This window comes from Onychomys torridus, chromosome 4 (assembly GCF_903995425.1).
Source record: "Onychomys torridus chromosome 4, mOncTor1.1, whole genome shotgun sequence".
Taxonomy (NCBI): Eukaryota; Metazoa; Chordata; class Mammalia; order Rodentia; family Cricetidae; genus Onychomys; species Onychomys torridus.
In genome coordinates, this window is record NC_050446.1 from 49246502 (window position 1) to 49260515 (window position 14014).

At 44.9% G+C, this 14014-nt stretch overlaps 1 protein-coding gene across 3 annotated transcripts in view; it reads left to right on the forward strand.

The window, feature by feature from the left end:
- Positions 1–430: 430 nt before the first annotated feature.
- Map3k20 (mitogen-activated protein kinase kinase kinase 20) overlaps positions 431–14014 on the forward strand; it is a 163708-nt gene continuing 150124 nt past the window's right edge. Inside the window, exons 1-2 of one of the 3 annotated variants that reach the window (XM_036185842.1) lie at positions 431–582; positions 12952–13144. In XM_036185842.1, coding sequence (XP_036041735.1) covers positions 12986–13144 — 159 coding nt within the window. In that variant the 5' untranslated portion in view covers positions 431–582; positions 12952–12985. Of the gene's footprint in view, positions 583–12719; positions 12801–12951; positions 13145–14014 lie in introns of those variants that run through there. The other 2 variants (XM_036185844.1, XM_036185843.1) reach the window with 2 other exon arrangements.

The following is a 14014-nucleotide window of genomic DNA, read 5'->3' on the forward strand; positions in this document are numbered from 1 at the left end:
AACGTCTCCCCCGCTTTCGCAGCCTCTTCTCTCTTTTCTCTCCGGTTCCATCCTCTCCGGTCAATTTCTTTTCTTCCTAAAGCCCGGTGACACTTTTTTTTCTCCTTCTCCCACACTTGCCATGGACTCTGTCACCTCAGTGTGAAATCGCAGGCACTTTATATCTTAAAGTCACCAACCAGAGCAGCAGGGCCGTCGTGACTCCTCAAAATCCCCGAAGTACCTGTTGATGGTGCCCACTGAGGCACCTGCAACCCTGTCTCCATAGACATCGACTCCCCTCTTGTGTCCCCTTCCCAGCCAGCGCATCAGGTCCCGCGGGGGGGGCATGCAGCCCCTGGGGTCTGCGTGACCCCGAGCCCGGGCCTCCCCTCTGGGCGCCCGGCCGGGCGTGCCGGGAGGCTGGGCGGTCGGCGGCGGTTCCGCGCCTGGAGGTAGGTGGTGCTGTTGCCGCGACGTCTTCCTCATTGGCGCCGCGCGGAGAGGCGGAATGTTCAACTCCTGACTCCGGCGGAAGCGTGGGAGCAGCGCGGGCCGCCGTCCCCGACCCCCGCCGCCGCTCGCACCCGGCCCGGGAGCAAGGTAGGGCCCGCGGAGGACCGGGGAGGCGGGAGGGAGCACCACCCTGGAGGATCGACGGGGCCCCGGGCCTGCGGGGACCCGGGCAGCGCGGGTGCGGGAGGCCGGGGCTCGGCGGGCGCCCGGGCTGTCCTCGGCTCGTGCCCGGTGCCCTGGAGCCCCGCGGGCCCCTGCCACTGAGCCGAGTACGGCTTGGGCAAGTCCGGGGCAGTCCCGTAGGGCACTCGGTGCCCGGAAGAGCCGGGCCTGGCACAGCCCGCGGCGATCTCGGGGAGCCAGCGGCGGCTGGCTGCCCCTTCCCGAGCACCCTTTCCTTCCAGGGGAGCACCCGCGGGTGCGGTGGGCACGGGGACCCACACCCGCCTCGGCGATGAGTGCTCCCCGGCCGCAGCCACGCCTCGCCCCGCGCGCGCGTGACAGCCTTCAGAAAAACTTTAATTCTAAACTGCCCAGATGACATGGGACTGCCTGAAAAACAATGGCACGTCATTGTTGGGTTGCTCAAAAATGTATGTTTTTCATGCGCCTGGAGATCCTGCATAAGCACTGTTTATGGAGAGCATAATTATTGTTTTTGTTAGTTTCGTTAATAATGAAAGCACACCATTTGGTGGCCCGTTCCAGCGATTTCACAATAAGCAGCCTTCATTAATAATGCGTATGAGAACTGTCTTCCAGAATGGGTTGATATCTAAGTTCAGACTGTTGTGGAAGTGTCTTCCTGTTTTACCCCAGAAGTGGTTGTAGCGAATCTTCTGGCTTTCTTGACCATAGATGAAACCAGCTGCCAGGATTTAGTGGATCCAAACCTACCAAAATATTTAACGATAAAAATAAACAAATGATTCAAGACCAGACTTCTTTGTGTAGGCCTGTCTCTACAGTGCCCTTTCATTCCCTTTTTTTTTTATTAAAAGAAAAAAAAGTGATGGCTACATTTTAATTATGGTTTTGGTCATTTGTAGAGTCTTTTGTTTTAGATTTCTGCTACAATAGTGAGAGATTTGGGAGACTGTAAATGAACATGAATTTAGCTCGTTTGGAGAGAGAATTAAGACAGAGGAAAAAATGGTCCTTTTGGAGCACTGTGCACTGTTTATTTTCATCTTTTACAATATAATTTCTGCAAGTACTTTTGGCGATTATGTTGAAGTTTTTTTTTTTTTTAACTGAAGAATGTGCAAGTCAAAAGTTGTTTAAGTGGGAAACATCTTGTTGTCTAGGTAATCAAGTAGATGATGGATCTTTTAAAAGTTTTTTTTTTTTTTTTTTTTTTTTTTTTTGAGGGGGAGCCGTGATATATAAGAACAGATGAAGGGAAGTAATAACTAAATATTAAGTGCACAGATTTAGATCTAAAAATGGATGGTCAAAGATCTTGGGAACGGAGGGACCTTCTTGCCAAATAAGGAAACTTGGCAAGCTGCAGTGTGTATTTTAAGTCTGTGCGGAGTGAGCGCGATTGGCAATACTTTGGCTCCGTGCCTATCTGGGCTATGCAGTGCAACTGAGTCTCATAGGGCTGCAGAGTTATGCACAGGAGTTATGAAGGGTGTTGGGGTGAACAACTGAATCATCCCCGGAGACACTGGAGAAATTACAGGGACGTTTCGTGAAAGAGGTCAGATGGAGCTCGCAGTGTGCCCAGTAGAACAGCCAGTGGAGTTTAGAACTTGACACACTCAGAGTCAGTGAGTTCTTCTGTTAAGCTGGGGAAAGGTGTTTGTGGTGATACAGTATTGTTGGATTAAGAGAGCCTCTGTATCCTCAGATGTTGGGAGTAAAAGTTGGGAACATTCGTTTTCCATTTTATTCTGCCCAGGACAGATGGACAAGGGGCGGGGACTGGTCTATCTAAATATAATAGCAACAGCTGAGACACCTTCCATCTTACTGTGGGAAAGATCTAGGCTACTTCCTTTGTGGCTATTAACCTTGGCCCACTACACATAAATAAGCATAGAACCAGCTGTCTCCAAAGTTGTTACCTGTGCAGGGAAGAGAACCATCCATGCCACAGCATGATGGTTTGGCTGATAATACAGGGGCTTTTGTGTCAGACCCTCCTAGAGACAGCTGAAACATTGGGTACACCAGGAGGCAAATAATCCCCACCCACTAAAACACCATGAAAACCAGGAGCCACACATCTGATACTTAACCCCTTGACACCATTGCTAATAGAAAACCAAAGCCTCAAATACGTGGATAGGAAGCAATCTAGTCATTACCCTAACAAGAAATGAGTCAGTTTATAGGAAAAAAAAGGACAATTAGGAGGCAGGAAATGCTGAGGTAGAAAAAAGGCCTACGGTGGAAGACAAGGAGGGGACCCATGTGGAATCCCAGTGGTGTCATATGTAAATGAGGCTTGGCCAGCCGTGTACACCCTTGGGAGACAGTGATACCTGCTTCCTGGGGAGAGGTCTATGAGACAGCATGTGGAAATAAATGCTCGGGCTAGTCCCTGAAGTCCCCAAGGCCCCAGCTACTGGGACTGAGTGCAGAGAGGGCTTTCCCACATTTCTCAAACTGTGTGCTTAACTGGGCTCTCCCAGGCAAGGCTTGCCCACAGTGTTTTGCCCCGTTCCTTAAATGTGTATGCTGGGAATAGATGGAATTTTCCTACCCGATCCTCTTTGCGTACAACGGTTTCCAAAGCGACTCTGTAATATTGTATGTTGGGAATGAATTTGAAGATTAATACACTAAAGTATATATATAGGAAGAGTGTGGATGTTAGGGGAACATGGGAAGGCTATGACTTGAGAAGCCAGAGCTAGGATCACTTGGAACCATTCACAGGGCTCGTTTTGAGTAGCTCCTGTCTTCAGGGTCTCAATTCAGGACTTCACACAGGAAGCCCTAAAGGAGAAGGAACACATTTATCTCTAGACCATGGGGTAAATATTTGCTTAAGCTTTTCTATCAAAATACCCTACTGGGAAGGAGAGTGTGTCCCTTTGAGGGTCTGCAGATACACCCATAAGCACCTCCGATGTGGGCAAACATTTGCATTTAACCTTAAAAATCCATGTGGACTCTCCACACTTGTCTTCCTCAACTGAGCAACCAACCTAAACAGACACATTCGTTCCTCCACATCTTCAAGTCGGATGAGTGCTGTAGGACTGTCTGTGGTGTGTGTACTGCCTATGTGGGCATAAACACATGGGAAGATGGGGTTGGCCCTGTTAAGGTTTGTAGCCCAGCCTGATGGATGAGGGAGTGTGACTCCATTTTGCTAGGGAAAGAATTGAATTAGTTCATCCTCCCAAGAATCTGTATGGTCTGTGCTTATCCTGATGGTCCCAAGATGGAAAGAGCTCCTTGCTGTGGAGATGGGGGAGAAGACTTCAAGATGGGCATTGGAATGTGGACCTCTCCAGCTATGCGAGAAGAATTTCAAGAGTGTGGCCCAAGAACTTCCATTACTTCCATCGAAGGTAGAGATTACTGAACACCCGCCCCCCCCACCATGTTTACCGTCAGGTGCGTCTCCTAGTAAAGGGGGGCGGTCTATCAGCACCTCTATGAGCCTGGTTAGTCACTGTGCTAGGAAGGCTGAAGCAGAGCTTAGAGACCCATCCATTCTTAGCTCGCTGAGGCAGGATCTCCACTCCATGCCTCCTCCTCCTCCCGTTGGACACTCAGAGATGTGTCATCACTGCCGAGAGGGCAGCGGAGTTTCTTGTGGGGCTGGCTATACGAGTCACCAGCGATGGTGTCATTTGTACCCACAGATCATTATTACCTCTCAGTCAGCAAAGTATAATGCAGGTCTTGCTCTGGACTGATTTGAATATCTCCGTATCTGTCTTCTTCTTCATCTTCCTTCAGATGACTCGGTTCTGACCCGCATATTGACCCGCGTTAGGAAGCATTCCTTCTAGGTAACCAGTCTGAGGTTGCACCTTGTTTGTCGGAAGCCAGGCTGGTTGGGTATTTCCTAGTTGACAGGGACAGTTCTGGAGTAGAGAACTAGACAGCAAATCCCCACGATGAGTGAGAGGCTGGCTGAGGAAGTGGGCTTTTACCCAGATGAGTACCACCCCCAGGCACCTGTGCATTCTTCTAGACAGCCCCAGAAATATGCCATCTCCGTGTCCCCCATCTTTACTCAGTGACAGTCCCACCTCGTCTGTCTTTCCATGAGAGCCTCTCCAGTGGCCGGGATGTGGGTGTACTTACCTCTTGTTTCTTAGTTGGGCTTTTTCTGAGCACACGTTCATTTCACGCAGTGTCTCTCCACCAACCACTTCCCTATTTATTTTATTTCTGCTAACGGCATTTCTGGCAAGGAAGCATGCCATGGGAGTTGATTTTTATTTACTGGGATATTAATGGATGAATAAGAATGTTTCATTTAACTAGCTTGTTTTGATTTTAACCTTTGCTCCAACTGAAGAATCATATTACTTATATGGTAAAGCACAGATAGAGAGGGGACTCGTCTCCTCGGCTACCACGCTGGAAGAAGTCCTGTTTCCTGGGCTCAGCCTATGTTATGTGAGCGCTGCTTTTCTGGAAGCAGTTTAGAAGAAAATAGCAAAGTAGACACACTTCTAGTTAGTTTGACTCATAGACCTACTTTTGTAGCTTTTATCGTTAATGATTTTTTTTTAAAAGAAGGACATAGAGCAGTCTGTTCAGGAATTGCTTCTTTAAATCTCTGACCCTGGCATTATGAAGAAGTACATCAAACCAAAGGTTTCCCTGTTCTTTAAAAAAGATATGCCCTTAGAAGAATACAGGACAGTAATTCCAAACAGCATCGTAGAGCACGTGACGATAAGCGGTTTTGGTTCATGTACTTACTGAACTGTGCGAAGAAACACCCATCGGAGCAAGGCTGAGGGCTGCTTTTGAAAGTCATCTTTAAGGTTTTTTATTTTTTATTGTGTGTGTATGTGTATGTTTGGACGTGCCAATGCGTGGGAGTCAGTTCCCTTCTTCTACCACGTGGGTTCCTAGGATCAAACTCGGGCAAGTGCTCTTACCTGCTGAGCCATCTTGCTGATGCAAAAATCCTTTCTTCTCCTCCCCTCCCCTCCTCTCCCTTCCTTGCACAGGTGTGGTGTATTTGTGTGTGTGTGTGTGTGTGTGTGTGTGCGCGCGTGCGCGCACACGCGTGTGCACACGCATGCTTGTGAATGGGCAAGTACATGCAGAGCCAAAGGAAGACACTGGGTGTCTTCTATCTCTCTTTGCCTTATTTTTTGAGACAAGGTTTCTCACTGAATCTGAAGCTTGCCATTTTGGCTAGACTGGCTGGCTAGTGAACTCCCAGAATCCATTTGTCTCTGTCCCCACAGCATTGGGATTGTAGGCATGCGTTGCCATGTGTGACTTTTACATAGGAGCCAGGGATTTGAACCAGATCCTTTTGCTTGAACAGCAAGTATTCTTATCCACTGAGCCATCTCTTCAGCCTGAGAAATCTCTTTAAAAGTTTATCTTGATCACGATGATGCAAACTAGTTTTTCTTCTTATGTTGTGCCAGAAATAAACTTATAACTACTTTTGTGAAGACAAAAAGAAAGTATAAATTAGGGATGGAAAAAGAGGACGTATGTGTATTAGAAATAATGAGTCCATATATACGCAAAAGAGAAAAATCCAGAGAAATTCCAGTCTCTATTAGTAAAGTTAATTTAATTTTTCCATTATGACGTGGAGGTATTTAATAAAGCAGGTTATAGTTTTGTTGAATCAGGTGCCCATGTGGTTTGAGTAGCTAAGATCAGAAGGAAGACCCCAGAAAGTGAGTACTGTAATTGAATAAATATGTCCTACAAATACTAGTATCTAAAAGGGCAAAGGAAAAAGAAATCTTCTGGTGACTTAAATAGGATTCATCTCTATGAAAAACAGTTTGAAAGGAAAAAATGTATAATTCTAGCTAGGCATGTTGATGTACATCTTTAACTTCATCATTTGGGAAGCTGAGGCAGGGGGATCACAAGTTCAAGCCCAACCTGGACAATATAGCAAAACCTTGTCTGCGAAATAAATAAGTAATCCTTGCTAGTAAGATAGGTTTTGCACAATGACCCAACCTCCAAAGGGAGAGCAAACAAAAGGGTGAGAAGAAATTAAGATACATACTCACAGATGAAAAGGACTTAGACATCCATGGGCATTTGTTAATACTCGTGCAAGCTTAAGTGATTGAAATAAAATAGAACACAATTCTGAAAGCGGGAAGGGGAAAACATGCCAGATATGAGGGCTGAAAGAATGGATGGCATCAAAGCTTATGACAACAGTTAGAAAGCCACTATAGCCACTGCTGTGTGTAGATTCCTTGCTGGGCATGCGTAAGGCCCTTCCATGCAGTCTCTGCCTCCCTATGAAGAGCGCAGGGGAAGCCCAGAGGAAGCCAACTGTGCAGAGGTACAGTCCTTCACCCAAGCTGAGCTCTGGTAGCTTGTCCTTGGGATCTGCGGCTCGCTCTGGCTAACTGGGTCTCTGCTGTGCTGCTTATCTGTGCTTAGAAGTCATGCTTCCCAGTGCCATCAGGGTTATCAAATGGAAGTATCTCAAATCCTTGTTCATGAGGTTTAGAAATGTTGGGTTGGGGATTTAGCTCAGTGGTAGAGCGCTTGCCTAGCAAGCGCAAGGCCCTGGATTCGGTCCTCAGCTCTGGGGGAAAAAAAAAAAAAAACAACAGAAATGTCCTCGTTGGAGGAAAAAGGATTGTTTCCAGAGAGGTGGAGCAGAATTCAACTCAGTCTCATCTAATTTTAAAATTTTGCATTTCAAATGTGAGACCTTCAAGTAGTCTTTTTTATTTTTGTTTTTAATTTTTGACAGAAATAAAGTGGGGTATGTCGACAGATGACTGACCTGAACTAATACCAATTCAAAAAATCAAGAAGCAAAAGACCTCTGGGCTAAGTCCTGACCCCAGCCCCTTTTTTGAGAAGATGGAAAAGTAAAAAGTAAAATAATGCTGTGTTTAAGGTTTTTCTACCTTTATATGGTTCTGCTTTTATAATTAACTAGATGGTACTATATATATGCTTTTATCGGTTTAGTTAACAGTTGAAATTATTTTTGTATTTTTAACTTAGGGACATTTTTAAAATCACAGAGTTTTGGCTATTGCTCAAGGAAGCAGATAGCTGGACTTCATCACCTTGCTTCTGTTTTCAAATTTGTGACCCCGTATTATGTTTTGATTTTAGAGAGTCCCATTCTGAGTCCACGTACAGTGCTGTGTGATCGCCTGTATTATGTAAAAGCCGGTCTTTGGACACAGTGGGTTGAAAACATTGTATGTGGCCTGGGACCCTTTATAAGGAAATGGGTATAGATGGCTCCCTGCCTAATAAACGGCTCCAGTGGTCTAGACTAGTAGATATATTTCTGAAAGACTAGAGCATAATTTGGTCAGGTCTTGATGCGATAATTTGATCAGCATCTTCCCCAAGATGCTCTGGGTTTGGTTAGCAGCAACTCATCTGTCATTCCTCTGCTCATAAGCTGATCTTCTTTGAACAGCAACTTAAAATAAAAGGGGAAGCGATATACATACGTAGCCTGACATATATGCATACATATATATACGTGTATGCACATGCACGCACGCACGCACGCACGCACGTGTACACACACACACACATATACATGTGTGTACACACATATGTATAACATGTATGTATATGGGGGTGGAAAGCGAAACCAAACTTTTCCACTGAAGGGTATGATGCCTTGCTGAGCTCCTTGGAGTTAAAACCTGAACTAGACACCCTAAAATTGTTAACCTCTTCAGAAATCAAGAAGGGACTTAATTTTTTGCAATCTCAATAAAACATCCAATAGTTCATAGTTCATTCCTATAGAGCCAATTCCCAAATGGCAGGGGGTGTGACAGAGTGAGTAATTGATGTGGAAGACTGTGCCTTGATGCCTCTGTCGGGGTGGTGATCATAGCCGAGGGTTCTGGCCAGCGGGGTCAAGGTCGTTCTTATGGATCTCATCCTTCTTTGGTTTGGAAGGCGTTTCTCCACCCCTCCTCCAACCCAAACTAAGAGGCACACAGTACTGGAGGCCCCAGGTTTCCCAAGAAGCCTGTGGCAGCTTCTTAAACAGGATTAGATTTAGAGTCCTCTGAGGGCACCATGAAAATGGCAGGTCTGCCTGTCCTTAGTTTGATTGAAATGTTTGCAGCTGCAGGAATTATAATGGGAAAATTAACTAAAACCCATTCATTCAACAGATAGTTTAGAGTAGAAACCGCCTACACTGTCTGTTTGGTTTTAAGTGGGGTACTGAAAATCCAGGTACAGATGAAAATGACTTTTGGGTTTAGGGCGTTTATGTCCTGGTGGGAATTTGATGGGAAAGATGAGTAGATAAAAAGAACACAGTTTTTCAGATGGGCTTCAAAGACATGGTTAGGGACAGGTTTGCTAGGTAGAGATGGGTATTTGAAGCGGACATGTTACCTGCACCCAGCATGGGGATGTGACAGAGGTCAGCAGTAAGGGGAGCCTGCAAACAGCGCTTCACGCATGCGTGAGAAAAATGCGGCTCAAGTCTTAAAGGAACACAAGACAGTTGAGATTCAAAGACACGAGTTAAAGATCGGAACTGAGTGTCCTACCTAATACAAGGCAGAATTCTACAGATAAGGAAATGATTCTAAAAGCTTTTTAGAAAAAATGTAAAAGGTTTAGAAATCAGAATAGCATCAGCCTGCTCTGTAGCTGCATTCAAAATGAGAAGAAGGGCTGAAGAGATGGCTTGTTTTTTCAAGGGACATGGGTTCCATTCCCAGCATCCTCAGGGAAGCTGGTATCTGTCTATAACTAATTCCAGAGGATCTGATGCTTTCTTCTGAACACTGCAGGCACCAGGCATGTACATGGTGCACATACACACATGCAAGCAAAACACTCATACACATACAATAAACAAAAATATCTTTGAGGAAAAGAAAATTAGACGAGAGAGATGGCTCAGCGGTTAAGAGTACTTGCTACTCTTGCAGAGGACCCAGGTTCAGTTCCCGGCACTCACATGGTGGCTCACAACCACCTGTGACTCCATTTCTGGGAGATCTGATGACCCCTTCAGCTTCTGTGCACCCCAGACGCACATGCAGACATTTACACTTGTAAAATGAATGGATAAGTTAATTAGAAGAAAATGAAATAATACTTTCACAATTACATAACGGTTAATATCCTTCCTAGAACAACAGACAGGTTCCTCAGAGAGCCAGTAGGGGTTGTGTGTTGTCAAGGTGCAGACCTAAGCCAAGAAAGAGGAACTGAAGATCCAGGGACAGCGCTTTTCCCCAGAGGGTGAAGGAGGAGGGTCTTTGGATGGCACAGGGGATGAAATCCCAGTTACAGTCTGGCCTGGGAAGCAGCCATTCCAGTCAGACTGATGTAACTGAAGTTTTTCTGTCCTGCCTGGTCCGCAGCTGCTCAGACCCAAGTAAACACACAGACGTTTATATTAATTAAAGCCGTTTGGCCATTAGCTCAGGCTTTTCACTGACAAGCTCTTATATTTAAACTCAGTCCATTTCTGTTAATCCATATGTTGCCACATGTTCCGTGGCTTTATCTGTGTGCCATTACATGCTGCTCCCTGGACGACGGGCTGGCATCTACTCACTCAGCCTTCCACTTCCCAGAATTCTCCTTGTCTGTTTATCCTGCCTATACTTCCTGCCTGGCTACTGGCCAATCAGTGTTTTCTAATCAACCAATCAGAGCAACACATTCACAGCATACATTACATCCCACAGCAGGCTGAATCAAGATGAAGTGTTTAGAAAGAATGTTTCCATGAAAACGGCTCTTCCTTCCTCCAGGATAACAGAGAATGAAGGAAGGAGGTCCTGGTGTTGTTTTGTTGTTGTTTGCTTGTTTTGTTTTGTTTTTTTAACTTTGTTGGGAGTTTTGAAGTTCCTGGGTGAATTTGATGAGTTGGGTAAGTTTATCAGTAGTATGAAAAGCTAAACAATCAATAGAACACAAAAACAGAGCAACCAATAACTGCAGGAAAAACAAAAAGTTATCCAAGGAAAATATAATTGCTGCATGGTGGTACTGGGAATAACACTGACTTAGCCAAATGTTGAAGTTGTAAACAGAGGGTTAGAGCAGTATAGAACCTGAGCGTATGGAGATTGAGGGTGGTGTGTAAGAACTGAATCCTTCACAGGGAGTTGTTAGTAACAAGATCTAAAATGGAAAACATTAAGAAGCTATAATATTTAAGCACATGACTTAGAAATGTGATGAATAAGAGAAAATGCTCAAAGGACTTGATATGAGTCCCTTTGTCAGTAGTGGGAGTTGAGTGGGGAACAGGGAGGCTGTGGATTTGCATTGTCTTACAAGCTTTGCAGTCCAATTTAAATTCTTATACTGGATAAAGTTAATTGTAAATACACAGACCTGACCTCTGCTGTCCTGTGGAGATCTAGCATACAGTGTTCGACATTAATTGTGAAGCTTTTTGCTTTGCACACACTATCTGCGTTGGCCTGGCACATCTACCTCCGTTTTCTCTAAACATCTTCTGCAGTTAACTCTGAATTGTAGTGTGTCTGTATGGGAAATTGCTGAATTAAATGTAGCAGCAGACTGTGTCTGTGTTCCTCACAGCCACCCCCCTCCCTGTTTTGTGTCGACTCAGTCTTCTAAACGTTAGAGGGTAAACAAATCGCTCCGTTTTTCTGTCTTGCCTTCTCCCCACAGTGGAGCAGACTTGGACTTTGCATAGGAAATCAACATTCTTCAGTGAGCTGATGTTCCTAAAATGGGGTGGCGAAGCCAGCTGCACACTGAGATCTGTGAGCTGCCCGTGTGCATCTCCCGGCAAAGTCCTGCGTGGTAGATGGAGAAACTGAATTTATAGTCAAGACTGTTTCTTTCTACCTTTTATTTTGAAAGAAAAAAATTTCAGACTTCATAGAAAATGGCCGGGGTAGTAAGATGCCCATGCCTCTTTCTGATTTGTAACTCTTAATTTTCCCACATTTCTTTCTCCCTCTTACACACTTGTGTTCCCCTTCCCTCGTGTGCTTTGGGGGTGGTGTCAGAATCATCTTAAAGTAAGTGGCAGGCATCATATTTCAGTATGTCTAAATGCTTATAGGGGATAAATTCAGAATGACCACACATTGTATTTCATCATAGATGTCTTTAAGTTCTTTCTTTTTCTTTCTTTCTTTTTTGGTTTTTTGAGATAGGATTTTTCCATGTAGCTTTAGAACTTTTCCTAGAACTCACTCTGTAGCCCAGGCTGGCCTCGAACTTACAGAGATCTGCGGCCTCTGCCTCCAAGTGCTGGGATTAAAGGTGTGCGCCACCACCGCCTGCTTAAGTTCTTACATAGATTTTTTTTTTTTTTTTTTACTTGTTAAGTCTTTCGTGATGGTGACCATTAGGAGCATAATCCATTTTTTTTTTTTTTTTTAAGAATGCCCTCAAGTATATGTTCACCTTTTTGCTCCAGGATTGTAATATTGTGTTTTACAGTTACAGAAAGGATGCATATCCAGATTCTTTTATCCACCTCCTGTAGCTTTTTATGCTTGCTCAAAAGCTTACTCCATTATTTGTTTTTCATGATAATTTATGGTTTGGCATAGAGAATTAAGAACGGCCACATACCTGGGGAAGAGTAGAACCCTTCAGTCATAGAGAATCTCACTGAAGTAATCTCTGGGAGGGGTCATCGGTTCCTCTGGAAACAAGCATAATATTTTTTTAAACATCTTTGGCAGTATTCTTTGAGTGACTTAATATATGGTAATCAGGGACAACGTCTCTTAGAAAATCGGTTCTGCCATAGTGTGCAGCCTAGTGAGACGCGTCTGGAAGCCTGTGGCCAGCTTTCCTTTGACTGCTAAGTGCAGTCTTATTTGGAGTCTAAACACTGAACGTGTGTTTACTTTGTATGTTTTGGCTGTGCCGGCGCTAGGGTGCTCGGAGGCTTAGGCTGTGTATGAAGCAAGGGCAACATGGAGAGATGGCATGCCGTGCATGCCAGAGGAGCGGTGCAAGCCTGCTGTTGAAAGCATGGTTTCTGTGTGTCAGGCCTTCCCGGTAGGAGACCTGATGACACAGTGGCCTTTAGGCAGAGCTCCTCGGGATGTGTAGGAAGTGCTATGACAGGTTCTGTTGGGGGGAAATCTGAGCCATTCCCAAGCCTGGACAAGCTGCTCTTGAATTTTGCGCTGGCTGCCAGGGTGAGCGTTTTCGATTCGATGTGTCTGTCTTGCTTTTCTTCCTGACGTCGTCGTGGTCTTTCTGGAAGTTTCACGGGACTTGTTATAAATATCTGCAGCAGGCCTCTAATCTGTTTGCGGTTCGTCATTTCTCCCCTTTCTCTCTCTCCAGATTTTGTGGACGTTTGCTACTCTGTCATTATGAGATGTCGTCTCTCGGTGCCTCCTTTGTGCAAATTAAATTTGACGACTTGCAGTTTTTTGAAAACTGTGGTGGAGGAAGTTTTGGGAGCGTTTATCGAGCCAAATGGATATCACAGGACAAGGAGGTGGCTGTCAAGAAGCTACTCAAAATAGAGAAAGAGGTAAGATCTTCTGCTACCAGAGGCGTCCACAGGAACCCTTATGTAAACCTTTCAGCCTAGAGTTAGAGGGCCACAGAGCTGGAAGGGATCCGGCAGGTCCTTTGGGGCCGGTCCATGAGGCTCTTTCCCAATTTCCATTCTGGGAACCCCATAAATAGAAAATATTACGGTGTGTGCTTTGGGGTTGAGTTCTCCTGGGGGTCATCTGAAGCTAGAGGCTTTTCTTTCCATGGTATAAAAAAGCCGGTATCCCCTGTGCTCGCCGTCCTATAGACAGACACAGGCGGGTTAGAGCATTTCACTTCCCAGGGCAGCCAAGAGGGGGCAGTACAGAGAAATAGGTAACATTTCCATTGCTTACCATCTGCACCCCTTGCCGTTGGTTATCCCTGGTTGTTATCTTAAAAAAAAAAAAAAAAAAAAAAAAGCAAAGAGTATTATTTTTCTACTGAATTAAGCAATACTGGCTTATTAGGTTTCCGCTCACAGTGGTGCGTTTCATGAGATAAAGAATTAAGCACTTGACAGAACTGCCTTTCCTTGTAAAATCAGAATAAGGTCTTGTCTTTTAGAGTCTGGAACTTGTCTTGGATGTAGATGAGCCCTGAACTCTTAGAATCTTTATCTTTCTTAGGAATATGACACACACACACACACACACACACCCACTGCCACTACGTTCAGTTTGATAGATAGCTCAAGAATTAAATAATTTGTATAGTAGACCCAAAGGAGCGAAGCTTGGTAACTTTCTTTAAAGTCCTTTTTGAAAATTTAAATGTCCTTTTAACTGACCCTAAGAACACACACAAAAATGAACGTCTGTGAGTCAGCCGTGTGAATGTTTCAATACGTGTGTGCATTGCATGT